The sequence below is a fragment of the Camelus bactrianus genome, chromosome 13 (assembly GCF_048773025.1).
Source record: "Camelus bactrianus isolate YW-2024 breed Bactrian camel chromosome 13, ASM4877302v1, whole genome shotgun sequence".
NCBI classification, from domain to species: Eukaryota; Metazoa; Chordata; class Mammalia; order Artiodactyla; family Camelidae; genus Camelus; species Camelus bactrianus.
Window position 1 is genome coordinate 31229765 of NC_133551.1, and position 26863 is coordinate 31256627.

The following is a 26863-nucleotide window of genomic DNA, read 5'->3' on the forward strand; positions in this document are numbered from 1 at the left end:
GAACTCTGCTTACTGATCTTGTCGAAAGGGACAGCTGTGACTTATGTCATTGAAGTGGCCTCAACTCCTTTCACGGGCACCATGCTTCCTATTGGAGACGGCACCAAATGAGGTAGGCACTGAACAGCTGTCCCAGTCTGTTGGATAATAGAGGAGATCTCAATAAATTGGGCAGATCTGTGTTTAGCAAAATGCAAGTCACAACCCATTAATGGGTTATGAAATTAATTTGGTGGGTTGACCAATTTTTAAAAGATGAAATAGAATAGAAAATATCAGCGTTCATTACACACACTCAGAGCATGACAGTCCATGAGAATTTGGCTTCAGTTACAAAGAGGTATGTCCTGGATTGTAAAATTAAAATTTTAAAAATTAAAGCCACTGGTCTAGATCCATTCATAATGCAATAGCCAGTGTGGTTGAATGCACTAATCAAAATTAGAGGACGTTTGGAAAATTTCCACATCATTTTCAGCATCACATATCATCAGGCATGAGCAGACACAAGAGCACTTTAGAGAGGGGCTTTCATATACAGGACCAGGTGAAGAGCTTGAAATTAGGCACTAACCTAAATAACCATCAGAGAGACTTTATCATTTACAAACCACTTTCACAAACTTCATCTTGAGTCTCTTGTTCAGCCTTTGTAGTAGGCAAGACAGGAAGCAGGCAGCATCTGAAACGGGTTTCAATGGTCCATCTAGTTTAGATCAGGAGCCCAGCCAGCAGCTGGGAGACAGGATTTAGCCTCACAGCCCCAGGGAGAGAGTTGGCAAGGGTGAAAAACCATGTGTGGGTCCCAGCCAAGTAAACTGGGGTTCAGGGCAGAACTCCAGTTTCAGGAGGAAGAATGGAAAGGATGAACAGGAACTGGGGCAGGTGCCTAGATATTAAACAAGGCACCCAGGTGTCCAGGCCCATCCCCAGCACATTGGATTCTATGCTCACACCTGCAAAGTTCCACCTCCCATAACTGGCTTTTGAAGATGCAGCAGCAGAATATCATGTGGATAAGGGGCAGGATGGAGAAGACATTAAGCACTGATAAAGGCATGAAGAGACTCGTGGAGAATGACAAGTTAATTAATCAGGCTGGCATGAGTAGGGAGGGCTGCTAGATAAAATACAAGATGCCTACTTAAATCTGGATTTCAGATAAACAATGAATATTTTTAGCATAAGTCTGTCCCATGCAATACTGGGGACATATTTATACCCCAAAATTACTGTTTATCTGAAATTTAAATGTAACTGGGCAGCCTGTATTTTTATTTACTAAATTCAGTAACTCTATCTGTGATCTTATGGAGGATGAGGCTAGAAGGTTCAGCAGAGCAAGATCACAAAGAACCTTGTGTCTCATGTCTGGCAGATAATAGGGACCCGTGGAAATTTTAAGCAGAATAATATAACCGGGTTTGCATTTTATTTTATTTTATTAATTAATTTATTTTAAAACTTTTTTTTATTGAGTTATAGTCATTTTACAATATTGTGTCAAATTCCAGTGCAGAGCAATTTTTCAGTTATACATGAACATACATATATTCATTGTCCCATTTTTTTCGCTGTGAGCTACCACAAGATCTTGTATATATTTCCCTGTGCTATACAGTATAATCTTGTTTATATATTCTACATTTTAAAATTAACCGGGTTTACATTTTAGAATCATCCTTGTAGCAACCCTTTGAAGAACAGTTCACAAAGACAGGAACCGTGAGATTAGAAAGCTGTATAAATAGACTCAAGAACTGAATATAATTTTGCTTACTTCACAATTCTGCCTGATGCTAGTGAGATTCCCAGATTCCCTTGCGCTATAGAGACAAAATTATTCTTTCAAGATCTACTCTTTGTTTCAAGGAACAAAAAATTTTCCCGGGGGGTAGGGGCAGGGAATATATATATTGCCCAAACCCTGTGTCTGTCACATTCTTCTTGAGGAAGCTGGAAAGGTATGTGTCTGTATCAGCCTCCCACTAGTAAGCTCAATGTCTTGTTCACCATCGCACCCCTAGTAGGTAATCAACAAATGCTTGTTGAATGAGTTCCGTAAGGGCAAAGTCTATCTTCATCATCTTGGTTTCCTTAACATCTGACCCAGGGCTGGAAATAAATTTCTCAGAAAATAGTTCTTGATTAAAGTGATCTAATTAATTAACAACCAGAAGTGCTTCCTATTAACTACATTTGTCCAACATGACTTCAAAGGTACAACCTAGTGTATTTTTCACATGAATGCAAAAGAAGCCTGCCCCTTTTACAGGACCAGAAGACTGTTTTCAAAGGCTGTAGAATGATGATGATTAAATGGAGTTTTAAAGGTAATCTTCCTCATTTATGTGAAAATTTCTGAGGTTTTTTTTTTGTTTTTTCTTTGGTGGGGGGGCACTTTCCTAACTGCTTCCACAAGTTTTGTCATTGCCTGGGTATTAATAAATCTAGATCTTAATGAAATATTTCTCAGGTAGATCATCATAAATCAATCACTTGTCTTCAGTCCACCAGTATCAGTATGAACTATATGCCGTGTAGTTGAACTACACACCTATAGAGAACTATTTGCCATGTAGTTACTGGTATATGTATCTTTTCCAAGGCTGAAGTGTGAACTTAAGGGTAGGACTTCGTATTTATCTCAATAGTCAAAGAACTTTTCCCAATAGCAGATATATTGAAGGGTCAAGAACAGGAAGCCAAAAGGGATAGAAAAATTCTAAAAGTGCATGGGGGTAAATAAGAATACAGTTAGAGATTATTACAGCTACTTGTTATTAAAAAACTATGTTCCAAGTACCATCCTAGGTCTTTATATATATTTTATTAAATTTTGATTAAATTTTAATCCTAAAAACTCCTCTTTGAGCTAGGTGTTGAATCCTCATTTTATGTGTAAAGAAACTGGGAATCAGAACTGATGAGTAACTGACCCAGGAAGACACAGCTAACAGACTGGCAGAGCTGAGATTAGGACCTGATTCCAAAGTCCATCTCACATACCAAGAATTGTCATTTTTCAAGTGTGTATTGGAGAGATGAAAGAAGATTATTGGAGTGCCTCTAAGAGCTCTCTTTAATCAGCAGCTCTGTAGTAACCCAGAGGACTAAAGTTTGATCTCTATAGTGATGTGAGCACACATATGTGGAAGGCAAGAGACATGGAGGTGTTTCCTATACTTTTGAGCTGTCCCTTTTTTTCTCTGTTTAGCTTTGGGTTTTAAGGGACCACATGACTTTACACAAAATTAGGCTTCATTGCTACCTTTCTGGAGGTTGATATTGTTGCCCATGAAATTATTGTCACACTGTTATTATCTGGGATGAGACATGGACTTTAGATGTTACAATCAGTAATACCAACTTCTCTGCCCCAACCAAAGGAAAAGGTGCAGTTCGTGCTCAGATATACAACTGGAACCTCACTGGTCTGGATGCCTATGAACTTATCTGCTACAATCCAGACCCTCTTCCCATCTGTAAGTATAACTGCAGACCTCAGCTATTTCCTAGCCTTTTAAAGTTGCAAATGTACACTTTTGTCCAGATGCTGACATCTTTCCAGCAGCCCTCTTCTGCTCTGCCAGCCTCCTCACTAGGTCACTCAGTTCCAGAAGGAATCAGTCTCATAAAGCATACTGCCTGATAATTCAATTCCAGGCTAAGCAGGATAAAATCAGTTTAAGCTTCACCAACCTTTTGGAGTCCATGAAAGCAAAAGTCAAAGGGCAAGTGTTGGCATAACTAATTATTTGAATTAGATGGAATTTGAAGAAGAGGAACCAAATATGGTAAAAAAAAAAAAAAAGGGAGACAGCAGTTGGTTTAAAAAAAAGTTGAGAAAGCAAATTATGTTTTGCTTGGCCCTATAAATTAGAAGCCTGCCAAAAATGGTCTTCAAAGGTGTAAGAATCAAAAACCATCTCCAGTGCTCTGTTTTCACAGAAAAGAAGGGAGGAATTTTCTAGAGATGGTCAGGTTGGAATTATGGAAAAAAATCCTCTTCAGACCTTCACTGGTTCATTCATTGCCCGGCGGGGTGGTAAACATGGGAGATGTAACGTGAACCGCATGGCCCTGGCCTTCAAAGCTTACCCTCTAGTTCAGGGAGGTACATCAATTGTCCCGTACACTTAACTGTGAAAGGCACCAGTACATAAATACAAAAAGGACACAGTGGATGCACAGAGGCGGAGTGGTCACCTCTGATTTTAATAAAAGCAATTCATAACAATCATGTAGGGTTACTCAATGAAGTGGCAAACTCTCCCAGGAAAAGGTAAAGGAGAACCTAAATTAACAGATACACTGGAGTCAAATCACAAAAAAGGGCGTTTTGAAGAAGCAATCAGTTCACACTGGACACCATCTTTAATTTCTAGGAAATGAATTTCACAAAGTAGAATTGCTGCTATACGTCGTTAACTCCACCTCCCCAGCTCTCCACCGCCATCCCTCTAACAGATGTATCAGGTGAGCGGGGCTCAACTCGAATTAAATGTGCGACCTGGAGCAACTCAGTACCTCAGTTTCTTCGCCTGTAAAGTGAGGAACCCCACTCAATTCTATAAAGTCCATTTCTGCTCTGAATTATGAAATAGGACAAGAAATCAGAAAGGAAACTCAAAAGAAACAAAAGTGAAAGTGCCCAAAGGAAATACAGCAGGAAACAAAAGCACAAAATCCTATACCTCACTGAAAAGTGTGGCGGAGTTCCCAAATACTTTTTTTCTCAGCAACTGTGAACGCGAGCCTTGGGAGAGAATGAAATGTTCATCTATCACGCCTCTGAATGTGAATGAGATGAAAGTAACACGAATCCACCTTGCTCCGTGCGACTGTCTTCTTAAACAATGCTCCCCTGACCTCGAACAACCACATACTAAAAATTTCCTCCTAAATAAGTCAATCCGCGATGAATGATCCCTCCCTACATTACAAACCCCAGGGAACACCACACAAGGGTGTATCCCACGTTGGAAAGAGAGAGAAAAGGGGATAGAGAAAGAAAGGAAGGATTCCAACCAATATTAGATTCTACATAGTATTGCCACGCGGTTGTCACGCACAACAGCATCCAAGCAAACTATTTTAAAACTTGTGAAATACGATAGCCTTTAAACTTTATCATTCCCTCCTTCATGGTATTAATGAGACTTATCTGCACCCCTAACGGTACACCGCCCAGGAGCAAGAGCGTGAGCTCTGGGGTGGACCGGCAAGTGGAGCCACAAAAAAAGCACGAAGCTGACAGATTCGCAGAGAGTCGGTGGCGGCTGTGGACAGGGACCCGCGACCGCCACGGCTAGAGGGCTCGATCTGCACCCACCGGGGTCACACGGCTTCCAAAGTGGGAAGATGCTCACTGATTGCTCTGGGAGCCTCCCTTCTCAGAGCGGAGGAGGGAAGGGCGTGCGCGCGCACACACAGACAGACACACACGCACACATCCTTTCCCGGGAGTTGTGTCTGGTCTCTCTTTTGTTTTTCTCCCTTCGCGGTCATGAGACCCGGAAGTTTTTTTTTTTTTTTTAATCCTGTCTCTCCCTTTTCCAACCCCCACCCCCCCCAATCTATCACATGGCAGAGATAGAATAAAAACAGAAAAATGGCGACGGTCACGTTGTAGCGAGCACGTTGTATCCTTGCTGCGTCATTAGATAATCCTCATGCAAATAGCGGGAAGAACAAAGGAAGGGGGGCCCGGGACCCCCCGGGGGCGCAGGTGGGTGTGGGGGCGGCGTGCCGGGCGCGGGGGCGGCGGGGCGCGCGCCGAGTCAGGCGCCGGCGGGAGGCGTGCGGCCGCGCGGGGCTTGGTGCGCCGAGTGTCTACGTCCGTGTGCGCACTCGTGCGGCGCCGTGGAGCGCTGGCCGGGCCGCTGCTGGCCGGGTCTTGCGCCGGAGCCCGCCGCCCGGGGGCACGGGAAGCCGGGGGGCAAGGAGAGCCGTTCCAGCGAGGCTGGCCGCGACGCGCGCACACGCACACGCCGCCGCCGCCGCCGCCGCGGGGCTCGGCCGGCTCGGCGGCCGTGCGGGGGGCGGGCCGAGGGCGGGCCGGGCGGCGGCTGGGGCCGAGGGCGCGCCGCTGCCCGGCGCTGGGCACCGGCCTGCAGCCGCTGAGGGGGACGGCACGCAGTTCGCCACCTCAGGGTAGGCGCCGGGGCGGCGGGGCGGCTGGGCGGGCCGGGGCTCCGCACTCCCGCACGGACTTGGAGGGTGTTGCTGGGCTGGGTTTGTAGTGGTTGGGGTGTGTTTTCTTCTTTCGGGGTGGGGGCGACCTCGCCCATGGGCATTTCCGCGGTTTTCCTCTGGCCCTCGTTGGGGTGTCAGGAGCGGCGCAGGCTGGTCGAGGGCGCGGAGAGCCCCCCGGCGCCCCGCTTCGGCCCCCTGGCAGGGCAGCGGCGCGGAGGGGCGGGGCGGGTGTGTGTAAATGTTGCGCACTCGCTTTTCCCCCACCCCCGCCTCCTTCCAGGGCACTGGCGTGGGTCCTTCGCCGTCCGGCGGCGACTGTAAATAGAGCCTGGATGTTGTTTACATGAAGGATCCGGCGGGAGGAGTCTGCGAGGAGGCGGCGGCGGCGGCGGCGGAGGAGGAGGAGGGAGGGCGGAGAGAGGAAGACCGGAGTCCCCGCGGCGGCGGCGGTGGTCCGGGGTGAGGGTGAGCCCCGCGCGGCGCGGGGACCGGGCGCTACCACGAGGCCGTGAAGCCGGACCCTGGGGTAGGAGGGAGAAGGGGCGCGGGGCGGGAAGAGGGGGCCTGTAAGAGTGGCATTTTGAGCTTACAACCTGCCACGCAGATTCTCCGGGGCGAGAGGGGAGGGGTGTGCGGGGAGGGGTGTGCGGGGAGGGGTGTGCGGGGAGGGCAGGGAAGCCTCAATTTCTCTGCACGTTCATTCTCCCAGCTCCAGTCTTTTCCCGCTTCCTCTCGGGGCTCACCTGTTTATTTCCATCAGCCAGAGCTTGCAGTCTTTTTTTAATGTAGGCATGAGAGGCTATTTCTTTTATTAGAAACACTATTGGGGAAGGGGGTGCGTGGCTGTAATTTATGCCGGTCCCGGTCGGTTTTCAAGAAGGGGGAGGGGACTTGGCGGAGACCGCCGGCTCCCGGCGGTAGCTGGCCCCAGGGCTTCTCCCTGCCCGCACGGGCTGGGGAATCTTTTCCCTCTCTGAGCTACCCGCAGGCCAGCTGCCACCTTCTTGGAGAAGAACCACACCTGTGCTTATTGCTCGCTTTGGAGGAGAGGTGAGCTGAGAAGCCGGGGAATCTTCTGTTCCTCAGAACTCTTAGCTAACCCTCCCATCCCAGAATTGGCCAGAAAGTGCCGTTTTCACCTGCTAATTGCACTGGGCACATCCATACCCCCACCCCATCAAGTTGTGGTCCACAGATGTGTTGGGATTTTTCTCTTGCTTCTGAACCTGCACCCCACCAACCAGCAACTGACTGCTGGTTTTAGATTGAGAGAAAGGTAACCCGCTTCGGCTTAGTACGCGTTCTTTATTCCCCACTGGATCTTCCAAAGGAATCTTCTCTCTCCCCGCAGACCCCTTCCAAGAGCTTAGCCCAGAATCTGGCCTAAGCAGCCAGTCTCTGGCTCTCTTTTCCTGGGCCCCACCCTGGCCCCTCTTGGTTCTCCACAGCCAGACGCGCCTCCCAAGCAGAAGGCACACCCTGCCCTAAATCTAACCATTCCAAAACGAAGAAGAAAACAGTGGAAGAGAAGGGACCCAGGGGTGTTCTTTCTGCCCTCAGTATCCCCAGCAGCATTTCCGTCTTCAGTTCTCCTGGATTTATAATCCTTTATTATTCTTGTCAGCTGCTGCTACCTCTTTGCCCCTATTCCTGTGATGGATCTTTGGGGAGGTGCAGATAGGAGAGTGGAGAAAGGTTGTCACCCCTTTTCCCTAGTGTGAGGAATTTTCCTTGTCTTTTCATTTTTGAGATACTTAAGAAGTAAAATATGTAAATATGTTTGCATGCTTATTTGAACTTATTTTCCTGCTGGCTAATGAATAGCTGGGACTTAAAACTGTGGGAGGGGAGTGATGTGAAGTGCACATTCCCCCTGGTGTCCCCCATATGAGCATCACCATAGTTGCTGGAGAAGACCCTTCTGGGAAAGCCAACAGTCTCCCTTCTATGACATCACCACCTAAGCCCTTCCAACTTTAGCTTCAGAACAGGAAGAAGGCTCAAAATAGAACTACCTTAGGAATTCAGCTCCTTTTAGAAGATCAACTGTTAAATCAGCCATAGGAGGAACCGTGAACTTTGACATGGGGAGAGAAAGCTGTAGTGTTTGAAATCAGTTCCTTTGGGGGTGGGTAGGGGGATACTTTCCATGTATATTCAGAAAAGCTTTTCTCAAGATAAGGTGAGTTGGGTACCTAGACCAATGAATGATTAATAGGATGGTTTGAGATTCATTTATTGAATTATTCATATGTTTTGGTATGTCAATAACAAGCACTTTTCAGGATGAATTAAAGGCGTGTTCCTAGAGTGTGTTCTGGAGAATTTGCTAGAGATAGAGAAGGCTCTTGGGGGGAGCTAGGAGGGAGGACCTGAAGGCGAGGACTCTGAGGATGCAGTGACAGCTGCTGTGAGTTTGAAATTGAGAGGCTTACTGTAAACAATGACTAACTTTTGCCGGGTGATTAATATCCTGGACAAAGAAGTAATGATATCAGGATTTCCTTACCTTTACATCAGAGAATAACTCTGAATCTTTGAATCATGGTGTCTCCCTTTTTTTTCACCCTGAATTCTCTGAGCCGAAAGATTGTTCAGCCTTTAGGAAGAGCTGCTTAGTAAGTGATCATCACTTAAGTACTAACAACTGAAGGATCAGATGTAGGGAGAAAATACTTGGCATAATTTGAGTGCCTAGTGGGTGCTGTAGAATGACTTGCTGGGTGAAGAGTTCCAATTTAAAAGAATCCAGATGATAGAGACAGGGCTCTCTGTACCTGCGTTAATACTGTAGCCATTAGCCACGTGTAGCTGTGAAGCACCTGAAATCTGGCTAGGGTGATGATGAACAGGTTGTAAATTTTTACTTAATTTAGAAAGTTGATGTTCGACTCAGGTTATTGGAAAACTTCATTATGTTTGAAAACAGCTTGGGCATATGCATCTACTTTTTAAGCTATAAATTTTATGAAATCTAAATACAGATTATTTCTGATGAAAATTTAGTGTCCAAATTGAGATGTGTTGTAAGTATATAATACACTCTGGATTTCAAAGACTCAGTACAAAAGAAGAAAGTAAGGTATCTTATTAACTTCTTATGTTAATTACATGTTCAAGTGATAGTATTTGGGGTATATTGCATTAAATGAACTATTGTTAATGTTAGTTTCACCTGTTTAGTTTTTTTTTAAATGTGGCTACTGGAGTATCAAAAATTACATACGTGGCTTACTTTTTACTTCTCTGGGACAGCACTAGCCTATAACATTGCTCCTTTTCCTTCCTGAATTAATTTCGAAAGAGGTGACTGCATGAAACAGTTATTTCATGTTTGTCAACCATTTACTTTCTGCTCCGATTTTCCATGTAGAGATTAGGGGACCCAAGATGTGCTGTTACAAAACAGGCGACCGAAGAGTGACTGCCCTGCAGATTTCTTCGCAGGAGGCGTGCCCTGCTTGGGAAGGTCAATAACAATGGCCAGGGCACTGGAAGGGGTGTCGTGGGAAGACTTAGGGCCCCACATATCTGGCTAGAGCTGCTTTTGTGAAAGGTTCCTGGGCATACCAAAATATATCCGAGAACAGTATGTGGCGCAGTAACAATCAAGACATCTGGTGACATCTAGTCATACCACTCGCCTTTGTTTATCTTCTCTTTCTCTGCATCCAGTTTCTGCCCCCTACATCATAGCTCCACTGGTGGTCAGCCCACCAAGTTGCTGACCCCTTTCCTCCCAAAAAAAGGTACACTGCTGACCTGAATGGAGATGGTATTGTCTTTGGGGTTTGGTTTTGTCTAAGGAGCCTCAGTCATGGTGCTGAAAGGGACTTGGGCATTTAGTACTATCCCCTCATTTTATAGATGAGAAACTGTCGAATGCCTTACCTGTAGACATGTAGGTGGAGGAATTAAACATAAACTTTTGTTGATAACCTGTTTAGAGAATACCTGTGAAATGAATTCTGTCGCATATTTGTTGAGATTGCACTTTGTGGAAGTGACTGTGATTCATGTTGTGAAGGGACATAAAAGAGTCAGACTTTGGGAACAATACTGTTGATCTGAGGATACAAGATGTAAACAGTGCCAAATTAAATCACAGTTTAAGAGACAGCACTTAAATGAGTACAGTACCACTGTGTTACAATAGAATTGTGTTCCTTTTCCTGATGTAGGAATAGAAGCTGAGAATGTTGGACTCTGCAGAAAAGAGGAGTGGGATTGTGTTTCTGGAACAGCTCAAAGCTCTAAAAGTGGAGGTCAGTGCAAGTCTTTGGTATTGCCCCCTTCAGCAGTCCATTGAGGGGATTTGAGAACTAAGAGCCGGCATTTTTAAACGGCAATGCTGGCAGTAATGAGGAAATCATAGATTCATTGGAGGTGGCCGGGGTTTTTAGAGATGGTTAGCTAGGGGTGGATCGTTTAGAAGTCAGCTGGTGTATTTTTGACTGGTTATTCTGAAAGGGTGCAGTAACAGAATAAAACTTACTTGTGGGCAGACTATGAAATCCAAAATCTAGGGGGGTAAAATTAACTCTAGAGCAAAATCTAAAGTAAAACAACTGTGGAGTAGACAGTTGGACTTAAGTGTGTAGCTGAGTACATGTGTAAAAGGGGAAAGGCCCATAGTGTCGAATATTATATTCTACTAAATACTAAATGGATAGTGCATTTATTTGTAAATTTTTAGTCTCTTGGAGCCGTTTTGAACTAAAATCCCCATCAGCGTTGGATGAGAAAGTTTGTTCCTCTCTCTCTCTCTGCATTCTTGTGTCCATACCTTCTGTATCAGGTTTTTGCTTTTACATGGACCTGCTGAGGTTCTGCAGCACGACTGTTCAGAGGCCAGTGCGTGGAATGGGTAAAACAGTGTCACCCCCTCTGTAATTACTCCCAGTTAATGCTTTTCTGTGAGAATTGGGGCTGACTTGGCACAAGGCCGTCGTCTTGGCTTTTCCTTGTTGTTCTAGCCAATTTATTTCTCCTAGAGAGAAAAAAAATGTGTAACCCCCTTAGTCCAGGTTTCCTACTGATCTTGGCACAAGTTAGTTTTTAAACGCTGTTAACAGCAAAGCTTTGCAGTAAAATGCAGGTATACGTTCTCTGTACTTCTGACAAAAGTAGTAGTTGACATTTGGCATCTTCTGTTGACAGTACGTTTTTAGTAACAAGACAGTTGGGTCAAATTTGCACTTTTTATAATGTCATTGAGTTGCATTGTGGTTTTCAAGTTGGGGAAGAAAAAAATTGCTCTTTAGTGAAAGACCAGTGGATTTAAATTAAACAACCTGGAATCACAGGCATTGCCCTTGTGTCTTCCCTATATTTTGTGATCCAAAAATAAATTATTTTTAAAGGAAAAATTAATTAAACAACCTATTTAAACTATTTTACTTTTAAAGTATTATCAGATATTTTGCATGCCAGCAGCTCATTTCATGGTTCCTCCAATTATTTAATATATAATCAGATACTTAAAGGCTTAAGATCGTCGCATTTTCACTTGAAGTCTGTAGGTAAGAGAGACATGACTTGTTTTTGCTGCGTGCATTTGTACGCCACAAGATCAAAAAGCACGTTTTTTGTATCCTAGTTTGCTAGAAGTACTTGATTTTCTAGATAGTAGTATGTAGTGCATGCGTCACGAAGAAATTGTTCTCAGTTGTATCATTTTTCTTATAGAAGAACTAAGTTTACAATTGGTTTATTCTCTGGAGGAAAGCATTTTATATCACTTTTCTCTCTCTTACTAATGCAGTAGTATCCTTTCATACTGTAGTATGAACACCTGCAGTCACTTGTTTTAAAATTAAAATAATTCCAGTTTTGTAAGAAAAACCTGTTAAAAAATAGATGTTTCTGATTTAATTTTTTTTAATGTACATTTATAGGGAGTAATTTCCAAGAAGAAATAAAACTTATATTTTAAAGTGTTTATTAGTATTTATAAAATACAATTCTGAAAACCCATATTTTTCTTCCTTGAAACTGCTTTAGAATTATTTTGAGAAAATATTCCTTTATTCACAGAATAATGGCAGTCTGCTTTTTTTTTTTTTTACTTGGCCTCTTGGCTCCTGTCACCCCCTCAATTTAGGTAGAAAAATGGAGAGAAAAAGAAAGAAATAAAGGAAATACTCTTTACTTTTGGACCAAAAGTCTTTAGTTGTCTGACTTTTGGTCATGGCTAATGGAGTGAATTTCAACTTTGCAATACGTTATGTTTGTATGTGTGGACTTCACGTTTAGACATTCAGTTGCCCTAGTACTCAGTCTTAGTGGAGAACAGTCTGATTACTAAGTATATCAGAATTATTTGTTCCTTTATGTACCTACCCTCTGGTATCTCAGAGTAAGTATTCATCTTTTCCAAAGGTGACAGAACTTGTGGCTGACAAATGTTAGATGGTAATCTTTTTATCCTTTTCGATGGATCAGCTATCTAAAATTTTATTCTCAAATAATCGCCATATCTTTCTTCATGTAACAGATGTTTATAATTTGGATGAAAATGTGCAACTATTTCCAGGAAGCTTGGGTTAAGGGATCCAGTTTTTTTTTTTTTAAATCTTCATTGCCCTCTCGTGTTTCAACTCTGTTATTACATCAGTTGGCTAAGACCTAGGCAGTGACCTCTTTAAATTTTAGATGTTTTTGCACTTTAGAGAATGTTTTAATTTGTGTGTAGGTGGATTATTTCATAGGATCTTTTCTGAGGATAAGATCTGTTTCACAGTGCTTAAAGTTAACAGTTGAGCTAGGCTCACTGTACTTTCCTATTTTCTGACCTCTGCTGATTTAAAGAATTAATTCATCTATCTGACTTACCTGAAGTACAGTGCTAATATCTCATTTGCATATAATGAATCTTTGAGCAAATACCTAATTGAAAACATAATTATTTTTCAAATATCTGTCAAGTTCCACGCATATTGAAATGACTTGAGAACTTATGACTGACATGGAAAAAAAAATGAATGAATCATGGCTTTAATAAGTTGATATTTTGAAGCCCGAATTCTAGTTTCAGAATTTTTTTTGTACTTTTTATAAAAAGTAAGAATCATCCCTGAAATGATTTCAGGTTACATCTCAAAGGTACAGATAATTTCAAAGTAAGTGATGTGTATTTGTTGATTTTTTAATAGGCATTCCAAAGGTTGTTAACCATCCTTGACCGTAACTGTAGGACTGACATCAACTATAATGAAAAACACCCCACAGGTGTGCTATAAATACATAATCATCAGTGTCATCAATTTGAGTACATTCTTGGCACTCAGAGCAAGAACAGTAAGTCATTTTTTTTGCTCAGGTGTATTCTTAAATTGTAAAACCCCCACACATTTTTGCTTCATGATCTGAGATACTGAGAAAACTAAAAATTTTAAGCAAAAAGTAGATGTTTTCAGGAATCTTTTTGTTTGCATAAATTGTATAAACTGAATATCCAGTTGATGGGGTTGAATGGCTAGGTCAGGGGAGAGAAAAAAGCCCTAGGCTCAATTGTTAGACATGGATTTGAACCCAGGTTCAGTGTAACTTAGTGGTATGACCAGGTAAATCACCTATCCTCTCTTAGGTTTTTATTTTCTTTCTGTAAAATGGGCTCATGCCTAATTCTGGAATCCTTTTGTGATGAATTAATGAGTAATTTATTGACAACCCCCTAGGGTTCTTGTGAAAACCAAAGGAGAAAGCACATAGAAGATTACTGAATGTTAAGTAGACATGAAGTATTACTGCCCTGTTTTATTATGAGCACTTTGAGAGCAGGGACCATGTCTTATCTTCATTTCCTGAACATCCAGAAGAGGTCTTGGAACATTGATAAATACTTGTTGCATGAATGGCTGAGGTCAGGGAGAGGGAATCAGCGAATCCACGCAGGGGAGAGATGACACTGTGAAATAGAGCTGGGAGGCGTAGTTGATATATTGGTTGCTTATCATTAACATGTATACATCGTGTGTTCATCTTGCATCTTAATATAATTCAACTGGGTCTTTTACTGTTTCAGCCTCACCACTTGCTGGGCTGTGACCCTACTTTTACTTCTGCTTCCCCACATCCCGAACCAGAAGGGGACCTTTTAGTCCTTCACTTCGTGGGGCGCCTTCAGAGGGAGTCACGCAGCCGCCCGGGAAGGATGCTGCCGGCCGACATGGTGACTGACAGGCTGCCCTGGCTCAGTTATCACAGTGCTGATGCTGTCCATTCTAAAGGTACAGTACTGTGATAACTGAAGGATGGCAGCCATCTTGCCTTCCACGGAGGAGCCCCGCCGTGCCGGGAAGGAGGACGCGAGGCCCAGGCGGGAGAAGCGGTGGCGGGGACCCAGGAGCCCTCTTGCCCTGTGTCTGTGTTCTGCCTCTCCCCGAGCGCAGGGGACGTTGTTCCACCTGTCTTTGCCTTGTTCTGTGATAGGAGGGTGAAGAGGAGTTGGGTAGATGTTGGCCCTGTTGGGCTGAGCGGACGTATCATTAAGATCTTCGGAATTTTCAGGTGACTGATGCTAGATAAGTGCTAAGTGTGGATTAGTATTTCTGGAGTGGTATTCCGAGAAAGTTGGGCCACTTAGAAATGTAAAAAGCAACCCGATTAAAATAGCTTGATGCTTGTGAATTTAGATGTTCAAAATGAAATTCAGCTTAAGCAGGGAGAAAAAAGCCCTACGTGTTGAACAGTATTCATGTAATTGCACGAACAGAATTACATCTTTGTGTTTAAGGAATGGAAGGGGACATGGCATGTTTCTTTCAGTAACAAAAAATATTTAGAAACTAGTCTAACTCAAAAAATATTTGATGAATGCCCATGTTATTGCTGCTGTCACCTTTACATGAAAGTAAAATGTGTGTAAATAATTTTCCTGTTGTCAAATAATTAAGGGGGTGGGTATAGCTCTGGTAGAGTGCCTGCTTAGCATGTATGAGATCCTGGGTTCAGTTCCCAGTACCTCCATTTAAAAAAAAAATTTAGGACTATTTTGTGATGACATCTAGAACAAATCAATTTCAGGGATATGAAGCTATAAATACCAACCCACCATCAGGTGTGCGTAAAAGACTAGGAAAATTAGCAGAGTGAGCGTCTGCAGCCTGTACTGTGCAAGGTGCGTTTGGGCTTAGAGGTGGGATTATTAGAGTACCCAGGGTTTCCCACAGCCTTCCTCCCTGAAGACTCCCAAGGAAGCTGTACACGTGGACCAGCAACAGACAAGACGCAGGGTACACGACCTTATTATGTGTTAGATCATAGTCCGTTGCAAGGCTTGGATCATTTCATGTAGTTTAGGCTCTGTGCCTTAAACAGAGACCTCTTGACTTCTCCCCAGGCTCACATGTGTACCTGGGAACCTTCCCACCCTGTGGGTAGCCGACTAGTGTAGGAACCCAAAGCAGTGGGCAAGGAGAGAACAGGGCCTGTTGAGGTCGGGACCTGCCTACACAGGGCAGGGAGAGCCTGGGAAGGAGAACAATGTGTGTGACCCTTTAATGTACAGAGACATTACCCACTAATCAGCGCAGCCCAGTTAATGTCTTCAGCCAGTTTTATTGTCAGGTTTGTCACGGGGACAGAATACAGAAGAAGAAAGGGAACTGGGAGCCAAGAGGGAAGCGAAGCGTTACCTCCTGTCCAGAGAGGTTCGGTCTGCCCCTCTCTTTGCCATCATCAGACGTTGCAGGTCATCGTGCTCCTCCGCTGGTTTGCACAGTTCTCTGACCTCTCTGCCCCCTTCTCCACCCGGAGGGGGCCCTTTCCTGGAGGAACCCCTTGAGCCACACCTGCTTGGCCCTGAGTTGCTTTCGTTGTAGCATTGATCCCATTACAGCCCAGGGCCTTCACGTGTCCTCATCCACTCAGGGCTTCTCTGAACTGCAGGCTCGACTGTGGTTTTGATTAGTTATTGGGAGGGCTGGCTCTGCCCAGTTGTGGATTTTACTCCCAGTCCTGAAAGTCCTTGGAGTTTCCTGCTCCCATAAACAGAAAAGGAATTTCTGACAGAAACCCTGGAAGAACTTCTAAGAAAGGAAAGTTTGGGGATTGGTGAGTTCTCAAGTAACTTGAAACACTCCTAATTTTTAGTGTTATAGCAGGTGGAAAAAACTGCTTCAGGGAGTGATGTGTTGTGCAATCGTTGGCCTTGGTGAGTATTTCTCCACCTTCCCTGGTCTTCCTGTTTTCCCGTTACTAGTTTTATTTTATCAGGTTTTATACTTACCGGACCTTGACCCCCCAGTTCCACACCCGAGCCTGTGGGCTGCTGCAGAGCGGAGTGTTAGGTGTAGTTTGGAGTCACTCCTGCATTTCTGCAGAAAGAGCCATACTGGGTCCCATTTCCTATCAACAGGAAAGCCTGGGGCTCAGTCTGTGGCAGGAGCACTGGAAGGCTTGCCTGGGCCTGGAGATCCCTGGCACTTTGGGACAGTTCATAGAGTTAAGGTGCTCCAACAGGTTAAGTGAGAGGTGATCCAAGAGAAATCTGATGGGGTTTTTCCAGCTTTGTTTAAAACATACATACACACAGTATGCTTTTGGTTGGTGTATTCACTGTATTCTTCGGTTTAGAGATGTAAGAATGGGAAGATGAATTAAACACAGAAATACCCTATGATCCAGCGTCTCCACTTTCAGTCACATACCCAGGTGAATGGTCTCAGATACTTGTGCACCAGTGTTCACAGCAGCATCATTCAAAAGAGCCAGAAGGTAAAAGCAGCCCAAATGCCCATCGATGGTTGTATGGATAGATGAAGTGTGTATGCCTACAACGGAATATTATTCAGCATTATTCAGGAAGAAAATTCTGACACCTGCTACAACATGGATGGACTTGGACGATAGCTAAGTGAAATGAGCCAGACTCTAAAGGACAAATAGTGTATGAGTCATAGAAGATTCCTAGAGTAGTCAAATTCATAGAGTCAGAAAGAGGAAGGGTGGTTGCCCGGGGCTGGAGGAAAGGGAAATGGGAAGTTAATGGGTACAGAGTTATTGGGGAAGATGAAAAAATTCTGGAGTTGGATGGTGATGGTTATACAATGTGAATGTACTTGCTGCCACAGAACTGTACACTTAAAAATGGCTATAGTGATAAATTTTATGTCATTTTACCACCCCCCCCCAAAAGAAAGCATTTCAGAGTAATAGCATTGTTGTAGCCAGCAACAGAATTGAGTTTATTGCTCTCTTCTTCAGACGGTGTTCAGTGTGAAGATAATCACTGTTTCAAATAAGTAATTAAAACGTAATTCCCGTATCTTTATGTGTTTAAAGTTCTGTAATATGTAGACTGTTAAACATTTTTCCAGGGTTTCTGACATAGCGTAGCTTTAAAGTTTTGTGAACTATGAGAAGTATATTAACAGTACTAACTCAACAAGAAGGCAGGTGATGGAGCATCTCTTTCTGGCTTTGTGCCTTTTCTGGTGAAGCTCAGTGACTTACGGAACCTTCCCATGCTCCAGATGCCTCAGTTGCCTACTCTCTGGAATCGTGGTAAAGATGGAATTTTACTTTTACATATATATAGTTTGTATCATATGAATTATATATATGTGTACACACACACACACACACACATACATATACATGACTATTTTGATGTCTAAAGCAGCATTCAAGTGTGGCGTATTATTTCTTATCCTCAAAAATGTAGAAATACAATGTCTGAAAAGAATAGCATTAGTATTTTAAAACAAAGTTTTAAAAAGCATCCTAATTAGACTTGTAACTCAAAGTATTATGAGCCTTATTATAAAGAGCATTCCCTAGCTTGCTCTCAATCACGAAAGGTTTCTTTCTGTGTTATTACATGCTGAAGTTTGAAAATGAGGAAAGTAGAAGCATAGAGATTAGGAAAAGATAGCAATAAACCTTCTCTAAAGGACTGCATGTTTCACTAGCCATGAGTAAAAAGCATTCATTTGTGGACCCTGGCTACTTGATCACAAAGCTCTCACTTGGCGTTGTGCACTGGAAATCAGATTTCTTGTAGGAACTGCCGCCCCCATCCCGTGCAGTAGTCTGCCTTGATCAAAAAGTAAGCTATCATCCCTGCCATGCCAATTTCAAATATTTTGCTGTGTCTCATACATTTTGAGCTTCCCTGAATAACCAGCCAACTATACATGTGCCATAAATTTGTCTGTACCATTATTAAGCTGATTTGTTTCTTCCAAATCAGTTGCTTTTTGAGAGAACAAGATTCTTTTTAAAAAAATTTTACTGAAGTGTAATAATTACAGTGTGTCAATTTCTGGTGTACAGCACAATGTCCCAGTTTTATGTATATGTTTTTATATTTACTTTCATTAAAGGTTATTACAATATATAGAATGTAATTCCCTGTGCTATACAGAAGTTTGTTTTTTATCTATTTTTATTTATATTAGTTAATATTTGCAAATCTCAAACTCCCAAATTTATTCCTTCCCACCCCCTTTTCCCCAGTAACCATAAGATTGTTTACTATGTCTGAGTCTGTTTCTGTTTTATAGATGAGTTCATTAGTGTCTTCCCTTTTTTTCTTTTTTTTAGATTCCACATGTGAGTGATATCATAATGTATTTTTTTTCCCTCTTTCTGGCTTACTTCATTTAGAATGACAGTCTCCAGGCCCATCCATGTTGCTGCAAATGACATTATTTTATTCTTTTTTATGGCTGAGTAGTATTCCATTGTATAAATATACGACAGCTTCCTTATCCAGTCATCTATTGATGGTTATTTAGGTTGCTTCCATGTCTTGGCTGTTGTAAATAGTGCTGCTGTGAACATTGGGGTGCATGTATCTTTTCGAATTAGAGTTCCCTCCAGATATATGCCCCAGAGTGGGATTGCTGGATCATAGGGTGAGTCTGTTTTTAGTCTTTTTTTTTTTTTTAGTTTTTTTTATTGAGTTATAGTCATTTTACAATGTTGTGTCAATTTCCAGTGTAGAGCACAATTTTTCACTTATACATGAACATACATATATTCATTGTCACATTTTTTTTACTGTGAGCTACCACAAGATCTTGTATATATTTCCCTGTGCTATACAGTATAATCTTGTTTATCTGTTCTACATACGCCTGTCAGTATCTACAGATTTTGAACTCCCAGTCTATCCCTTCCCACCCCCCAACCCCTTGGCAACCACAAGTTTATATTCTATGTCTATGAGTCTGTTTCTGTTTTGTATTTATTTATTTATTTATTTTTAGATTTCCACATATGAGCGATCTCAAGGTATTCTTTTTCCTCTTTCTGGCTTACTTCACTTAGAATCACATTCTCCAGAGACATCCATGTTGCTGCAAATGGCATTGTTGGGTTTTGTGGCTTAATAGCATTCCATTGTATAAATATACCTGTTTTTAGTCTTCTGAGGAATCTCTATACTGTTTTCCATAATGCCTGCGCCAAACTATATTCCTACCAACACTGTAGAAGGGTTCCCTTTTCTCCACACCCTCTCCAGCATTTATCATTTGTGGACTTTTTAATGATGGCCATTCTGACTGGTGTGAGGTGGAGACAGTAAGATTTTTGTGTTTTATATGCTTCGTAGAGGATTTTTTCCCCTAAAAATTGCTTCCTTTAAACTCTACACTCACAATTACAGTTTATCCTCACCATGTAGTTCGTTCTCCTCATTACCTGTTAGATTAATCTTTTACCACACAAATTCTTCATTAAGCAGGAGTAAGAGTAAGGGAGGCACCAAAAAACCACTTTTTTCCCTTCATATCCAAAATATGATTGTGCAGATTCCCATTGGAAGAGATGCCAAGTACTCGAGTGTATCTGGGACATTCTCAGCTGGAGTTCTTTATATTTAAAGAGTTTGAGAGGGTTTTGTGTTGTAATGCATGCTCCTAAGGTAATGTATGTTAAAACAATTCACCCAATTGAAATGGAGTAAAATAAGCTGATTGTATCTTGCTTTATGCATTTGCACTGTTACTGTACTTTTATTTTTCATGAGATTATGAGATGGATAGTGATGTTAAAGAGTGTTAAGACAGAGAACAGTTCCAATTTAGTGGGAAATTCATTTTCATTTTCTGCCACTATCTTTGTAAATGAAATTCTAGACATATTACCTAGACTCCCATTCCTTGTTTGTTTTTTTTGTGGGAAATGAGTATCTTTGGACCAGGAATATCTTAGGGTCCATAGGGGTAGCTACCTAGAGTACTTTGCTCTTAAAGACTTTTCAGGCTACCTCTGGGTTCCACAGAAGAGAATGTTGTAACCACCCATCCAGGTCTACCTGTGATCAGCTCTCAGTGTCTGTCATCTGCATCAGATTGAGATGCAGATACACTGCTGACCCCTTTCCAGGTGCTAAAGTATTTTCAGAGGTTTAGATCTTTTGGGAAGGCAGAAATTCTCAAAGTTACAGTGATAGACTAGATTTCTGGGAACCACGTCATTGGTAACACAGACACCCTTTCTTATGGGGAGGGTATCTTGGACTTCTAATTAAAATATCTACCAGTATAATGTATAGAATTATGTCTAGATATGTATTTTCCCCATTTTGTTATCACTCATTGATTTCTACAAAATTATTGCTAATACCACTATTCTAATACCATAAAATTTGCCACTTTTTAGTAAATGCAATTTAGGCAGTCTAGTGCAATTTATATATGTAGAATTTTGTGTAAGTAATTTGGGTCTAATAACTGGAAGAGATCTTCCTTCCTCCCTCCCTCCCTCTCTCTCTCCCTCCCTTCCTTCCTTCCTCCCTTCCTTTCTTATAGGATTATTTCCTTGTGATGAGTCAGTGTTGAGTGCCCTTGTTTGATCCTAATTCAAATCTTCAGAATGGAAGAGTTTTCCACGTTTCATAGTTTAAAAATCTGAGGAAGCTCACAGAGGGTTTTAAAGACACACTGCTAGTAAGTGGTAGAGCAAGGCTATGAATCCAGAACGGAAAAAGTATGAGAGATTAAGTAAATATAAACTAATCTCGCTTTGCTCTTGAACGTAGATTAGGAGATGAGGCCTTGCAAAGGAGTTAGACCGAGCATATGTTGGAGTGTTTTGGAACTGTCATACCACCCTCCCCCATCCACTCTGCCCACCTTCTGTTGCCTTCTTGGCTGTACACCTGTAATTACCTTCATAAAATGAAAATTTGGTCATGGCATGATTTTGTTTTAAAACCCTCTGAGGGCTTCCTTTACTCTTGGGATCAAGATTACTGTCTTTAACTTGCCCCTTGAGATCCTGGGCAGTCTGGTTCCCCCTCCCTCTCTGGTCCCATGGCTTGTGCCCCGTTGACTCGCCCTCCTTTGTCCAGGGAATCAAGCTTCTTTCCACCTCAGGTGCATTTCCACCTGCCTGGGACACCTGTACCACTCACTTCACCAGGCTATCCCTTATCCTTCAGTCTCTGGTTAAATATTAATTCCTCAGAGACCCCTTTCCTGACACTCCCAGCTGTGTCCAGCCCCGTGACACTGTGCTTTTCTGTCAAGGTACTCATCACAGTTGAACTACGTAGATGTACGTGTTTGGGGGGTATGGTGTGTGTGTAATGTCTTGTTAGGTTGTTGAGTTCTCTGAGGGCAGGGACCGTGGCCCTATCCATTGCTGTGTTCATGGTGCCTGGCATGGAGCCTGGTATGTGGCTAACAGTGGAAATCTAATGTGTGAGATGCTGGCTGGAGTCTTTCCTGTTTTCTAAAAATGGACGAGAAGAGTCCACAGCTAAAAAGGTGTTTAAAATCCCCACTTTTCTCTGATCAGAGAGCTGCAGCTCCGTGGCCAGCATCTTCCTGCAAAGCTTTTTCAAGAGGTGCCTTTTCAGCAGAATCAGCTCCCAGGTTGCCCTTATCGCTTACGGCCTTCCATAGGAAAGACAGCCAGGACAAGGAGAGAACCTCCGCTTGGAGATATCTTTTGTTGGGAAATCGGTGAGCTGTTAGCTGTCCCAGAAAGAGCTCCCCACACCCAGTCTCTGCTGAGCTAAGAGAAGGAGTGGGACGGTGGAAAGGAGAGATGCCAAATTTGGTGGGACAAGGATGTGGTTTCTTGGACTCCGTGGTCAGTGGAAGTGAATCCGTAGAAGGTGGCTTGGGACTAAAGCCTTCTGCCTAGTGCCCCACTGGAGAGCAGCCCCCACAACCCAAGAGTGGACCCCAGGAATGAGCCAGGATATGGGGAGTATCCCAAAGGATGAGCCTCTGGCCAGTCAGAAAACTCACCCCACCAAGGTGGGGTGGTTGATGTGGGAGCCCTCTTTCCAGCTTCTGGAGAGGTGAGCCCCATTTCATGCAGAGCTTTTTTTGAAAGATGTCATTTCAGCAGAACCAACTCTCAGATTTACTGTGGATGGTCATGAAAGGAACCAACCAAGAGAGTAAGCTCAGGGAGAAGGGGAGGGAGGGGGCTGAGAGAGAGACCACTCGACTCCTCCACCCCGGCCCTTGGAGCCTCCAGCCTTGTCTCAGCTGAGACTTTGTTTTGAACATGGGATTAAAAATTCTCATCAAAATTAAAGGCTTAGCAACTCAACTTGGCAAGAGGTCAGGTTGAGGCCCTTATTACTCAAGAGAGAAGGGTAGAAGTTACTGGACATAAGATAGTTTCATGTTTTATTCTTCGCTGAGTTGAAAATCAGAAGTTCAAGTTACTCATTTAAAGGATGGAAGGGCTGTAAAATATCCCTCAGGTCAAAGGTGGCTTGTCAGTGTTCTCTGCCCTAGAGAGTCCCCTCACCTGCTGTTTCTTACACGTGAAGGTGTGGAAATGCCAGTTCAGTCCTAATATTTCCAGCAGCCTGTTCACTCCCACTGCTGTCCTCTCTCCCTTCTCCAGAAAGCAGAAGGCAACTCAGTGAGAAAGCAGAATCCAGGAAGGGCATTTCCCCTGTCCGGACCCCTGGCACATTTGCCTGCGGGCACCGTGCATGAGGATGGATGGGAGTTACCCAGTGTTACCTGCGGGTCACCACCCAGTGGTGTGTCCCACATCTTTGACCGTCCTTCTTTGTACCAAAAGATTCACTAAGAATATCCCAGTTTAGAACCAGGTGGCTTAAAAAAGCAAAAATGAAAACTTGTAGCTGGACCTGCCTTTAAAAATGTCAGGCCTGTCTTAGAAGTGAGGTTTGTAGACGACTGGTGTGTAACGACTTCCTGGTCGTTCGCCGGATCAGTGAGCTGTGGAGGATGGGAACCCAAGAGCTCATTTGCTCCAGCAGTTTTCACACTGTGGGTTTGAAATCAATTATATGTGCCTTGACCAGCATTAAAAAAATAAATAAAACAAGATAGAAAATATGAGAGTACATAGCCCGTGGTGAGGTCATATTACTTCATGAAACTTTGCAGTTGCTTGCTTGAGTGTGTGTGTAGGAGTTTGTGTACTGGGACACAAATTTTTTTCTTTTTTCACTCTGGCTTTCAGTTAAGCCCATAAATTATTGATCTAGATGTTAGATTCTCAGTCATCTCACTATGTATTGCAAATTTGGGGAACTAAAGCCCAGAACGGTGAAGACACTTGTCCAATGGCAGCAGGAAGGGAGTAGGAACTCAGACTTGCATCTCAGTCTCAAGGTTAGTGTTTCTCCTTCTCACCAGCCTGCAGAGAGTAGCAATAGTGACAGCTAACATTTAGTGAGTGACTACTGTGTGCCAACCTCTGCGTTAAATATATCATCTTATTTCGTGAGGAAAGGGGTCATTTGGCTTTGTGTTTTGTTTCAAGTAAATGTTCATGGCTAAATAGTGGCTTAGGGCTGTTGCCCGTGGCTGGATTAGATACAGAAGTTGTGAGTAAACATTTAAAAGTTTTATAGCAATTTGATAGTAATTTCATGTCTGTTGAATCCAGTAATAGAAACATTGGCTTGCATTTTATGTCTTTAATAAAAATTTTTCTAGCAATTGATTTTCATTGTGTTTGATTAAAGTATCAGTCCATGATGGATTGGAAATAAGAACAAACTGGTTCTTCACCACAGGCAACTTGAGAAGCACTGACTTAGACCCGGCAAGGCCAACACCTTTGTCCCTTGGGGCCTCTGTGGTCCTTTTGAAGTGCCAGGTGGTCACAGCTACCCTTGGAAGGGGCAGACTGCTAGATGCAAGCCCTCTAACGTCAGAGCAGGAGCGAGTAGGGGACTCCCAGTTCTAGAAATAGCTCCCCTTGGGGATTTGAGTGGAAGAGGCACCAATGCCAATAAATACCCCAAAGCTTTCATTTCCTTCAGAACTTGTGGAAGTGGATCTGATGGGGATGTAATTTCTGCTGTCTCCTCTGGGAAAGCAGAAAGAGCTCCTTCCTCCTAAAGCTGTCCCCAGGAGACGAAGTCCAACACAGAACAAATTAAATTCTCAAATCCCAGGCTCTTCAGTCAGAGTGGCAAGAGCAGAGGGACGATGCTGCAGAGTTCTCCGGGAGAACAGGGCTGATTAAAGGGAGCCTGTGGGTCTCCTCGACTTGCAGGCTCTGTGGAGGGAAGCACACTTCATAAATCCTGCTGGACTGCTTTCTGGCTAAATCCTCGTATTTGTACGAAGAACTGTTTTTAGTGAATCAGTGTGTCTTTGTTAGCATCTTCTGGAATTCTGCAGACTGCAGCCAAGGAGTTAGCAAGGTTGAGCTCTGGACTGAACATTTAATCAGTTGAACGCTTCCTTATGTTTTCCTGGTTTGTTCTCATAACAAGTGACCTTAGTCCAACTCCTGGCAACACATGATTGTGGAATGTTCCCTTCTGAGGAATTCTGCCTTGTTTTTTCATTCTGAACACACTGAAACCTCTGAAAATTCAGATGAGTTTGTTTGGACAGTGATGATAATGTGAGCTAACTGTACCTGCTGTCTGCCCATGCATATTACACCTTAGATATGTATTTATTTAGCATTTAAATACTAAGTGTCGCAATGGTCCTGGTCAAATAGGCGGAAAAAACTAAGGCTTAGAAAAATGATGTCACTTACCTGATGTAGCTCAGTTCAAGCCTCAGCTGCTACATTCCCATGTTTCCTATAGGTTCTTACCTGCGTCCTTGCGTGAGACATTGCCAGAACCCCAAAGGCACGACGTTTTCATTGATTCTTTTCTTCTACCTGAAAACAGTATCATCGGGACCCGCTTCCTTTTGGGTTTGATTTTGAATACATACCACCTATGCAGTAATTCAGGAGTGGAATGATGCATTTAACTCTAGGTCCCGCAGACACAGAAGTCCCCAGGATAATAATAGCTAACGTTGATTGAAGACTTTCTCCATAACCTGTCCATGGAGTCATTTCTACCTGCATTATCTTACTTAGTCCTTCCATGGAAACCGCCTCCTCCTCCCTGTCCCTGTCCCTGTCCCCGCTTTGTTTTCTCATAGCACTTTTACATGGTGTGTTCACACTGGCCTGCTTCAGTTTACTTAACTGTATTTATTGCTACCTCTCCCCACTAGGATGTAAGCTCCATGAGGCTGGATGTCTTTTTAGCTCAATAGTATCAGTCCCCAGCAGGTAGAACCAGGCCTGGCACATAATTGGTTGCTCACTTATTTGTTGAATGAATGAATGAACAGTTCTTATAGGTAAATATCACTATCATCCCCTTTTTACATATGAGGACCCTGAAGTTTGCGGTATAAAATAATGTGCTCACATTAGAAGCAGTTACTCTTTTATTTCAAAATCAGCTTTTTTCTTTTTTAACTTTTTCTCTTTTTTGTTTTTGAGGGGGGAGGTAATTAAGTTTACTTATTTTTTAAATGGAGGTACTGGGGAATGAACCCAGGACCTCATGTGTGCTAAGCACACACTCAACCACTGAGCTATCCTCTCTCCTTCAAAATCAGTTTGTAGATGTTGGTGGTAAGAACTTCCTTTCTCTGCTACGTTGTTGGAATAAAAATTTTGCCACAGTCAGAAAAAAGGTTGGTTTGGCAGTTTGAGTAGCCTCCTTAGCGTAGATAAGCGGTATGGAATTGTTAAATACATTGGGCGTTTCATCTACAGTAGTAACTGTAGCCAGTAAAAGGTAATTAAGGTACCTGTTTCTTCTATCTAGTTGTGGTGCCCCCAAATTTGATAACACACAATAAAGGGCAAGCTTTACATAAATGACTTGCTAACACAAGACGGCTTCTGTTGAAGCACCAGTGGGCCTCTCATGAGATAGAATTTCAAAGTTGTGAAGGGCCTGGGAGATGTCCAGGCCAGCCTCGCCACCTCTCCCCACAAGGGCCAGACCGTGGGCTCAGGTGGTCCTTCATGGGACAGCCTGGTCCACTGATGGACAGATGCACTGTCGTCGGATGGCTGCGCTGTCAGGAAATTCTCTCCACTGAGCTGAAAGGTATCTCCAGGTAACTTGTAGAAGCTGGTCTGCATTCTGCTCTCCAGGGAATTACAGAATAAATGAAATCTTCCTTTCACATATTAGCCCTAAAGATACTGGTTTATTTTGTACTCCTTTTGGCTGTCTCGTCCCAGTGCCTCAGACATTCCTCACAGCATCTTTCCAGCCGTTTCCCCATCCTGCTTGCGCTCTCTGGCACGCTCTGCAGCTTGTTCACATCCAATTTGCTGTGTCCTCCCGGACTCCAGGTGGGGTATTGGGATGACATCCATTGTTTCTGGCAGCCACACCACCCGGTTGACTCATCCACACCCCCGAAGCCCTTGTGTGTGA

At 43.2% G+C, this 26863-nt stretch overlaps 2 protein-coding genes and 1 long non-coding RNA gene across 3 annotated transcripts in view; all 3 read left to right on the forward strand.

Annotated features, from left to right (window-relative positions):
- Nucleotides 1–1513: 1513 nt before the first annotated feature.
- LOC123615293 (uncharacterized) lies at nt 1514–4886 on the forward strand. Its single transcript, XR_006722888.2, has 3 exons — nt 1514–2333; nt 3390–3485; nt 4389–4886. It is a non-coding gene; the product is annotated as an uncharacterized LOC123615293 (long non-coding RNA).
- Nucleotides 4887–5156: 270 nt separating this feature from the next.
- Nucleotides 5157–15073, forward strand: LOC141579707 (uncharacterized). Its single transcript, XM_074377814.1, has 6 exons — nt 5157–5310; nt 5667–6156; nt 6548–6657; nt 10380–10463; nt 13353–13497; nt 14225–15073. Exons 1-5 carry the CDS (start codon nt 5157–5159, stop codon nt 13379–13381), a joined length of 867 nt encoding a protein of 288 aa, XP_074233915.1. The 3' UTR covers nt 13382–13497; nt 14225–15073.
- JAK1 (Janus kinase 1) overlaps nt 6587–26863 on the forward strand; it is a 210434-nt gene continuing 190157 nt past the window's right edge. Inside the window, exon 1 of the mRNA XM_074376335.1 lies at nt 6587–6724. The gene's annotated coding sequence lies outside the window, so the exon portion shown is untranslated. The remainder of the gene's footprint in view (nt 6725–26863) is intronic.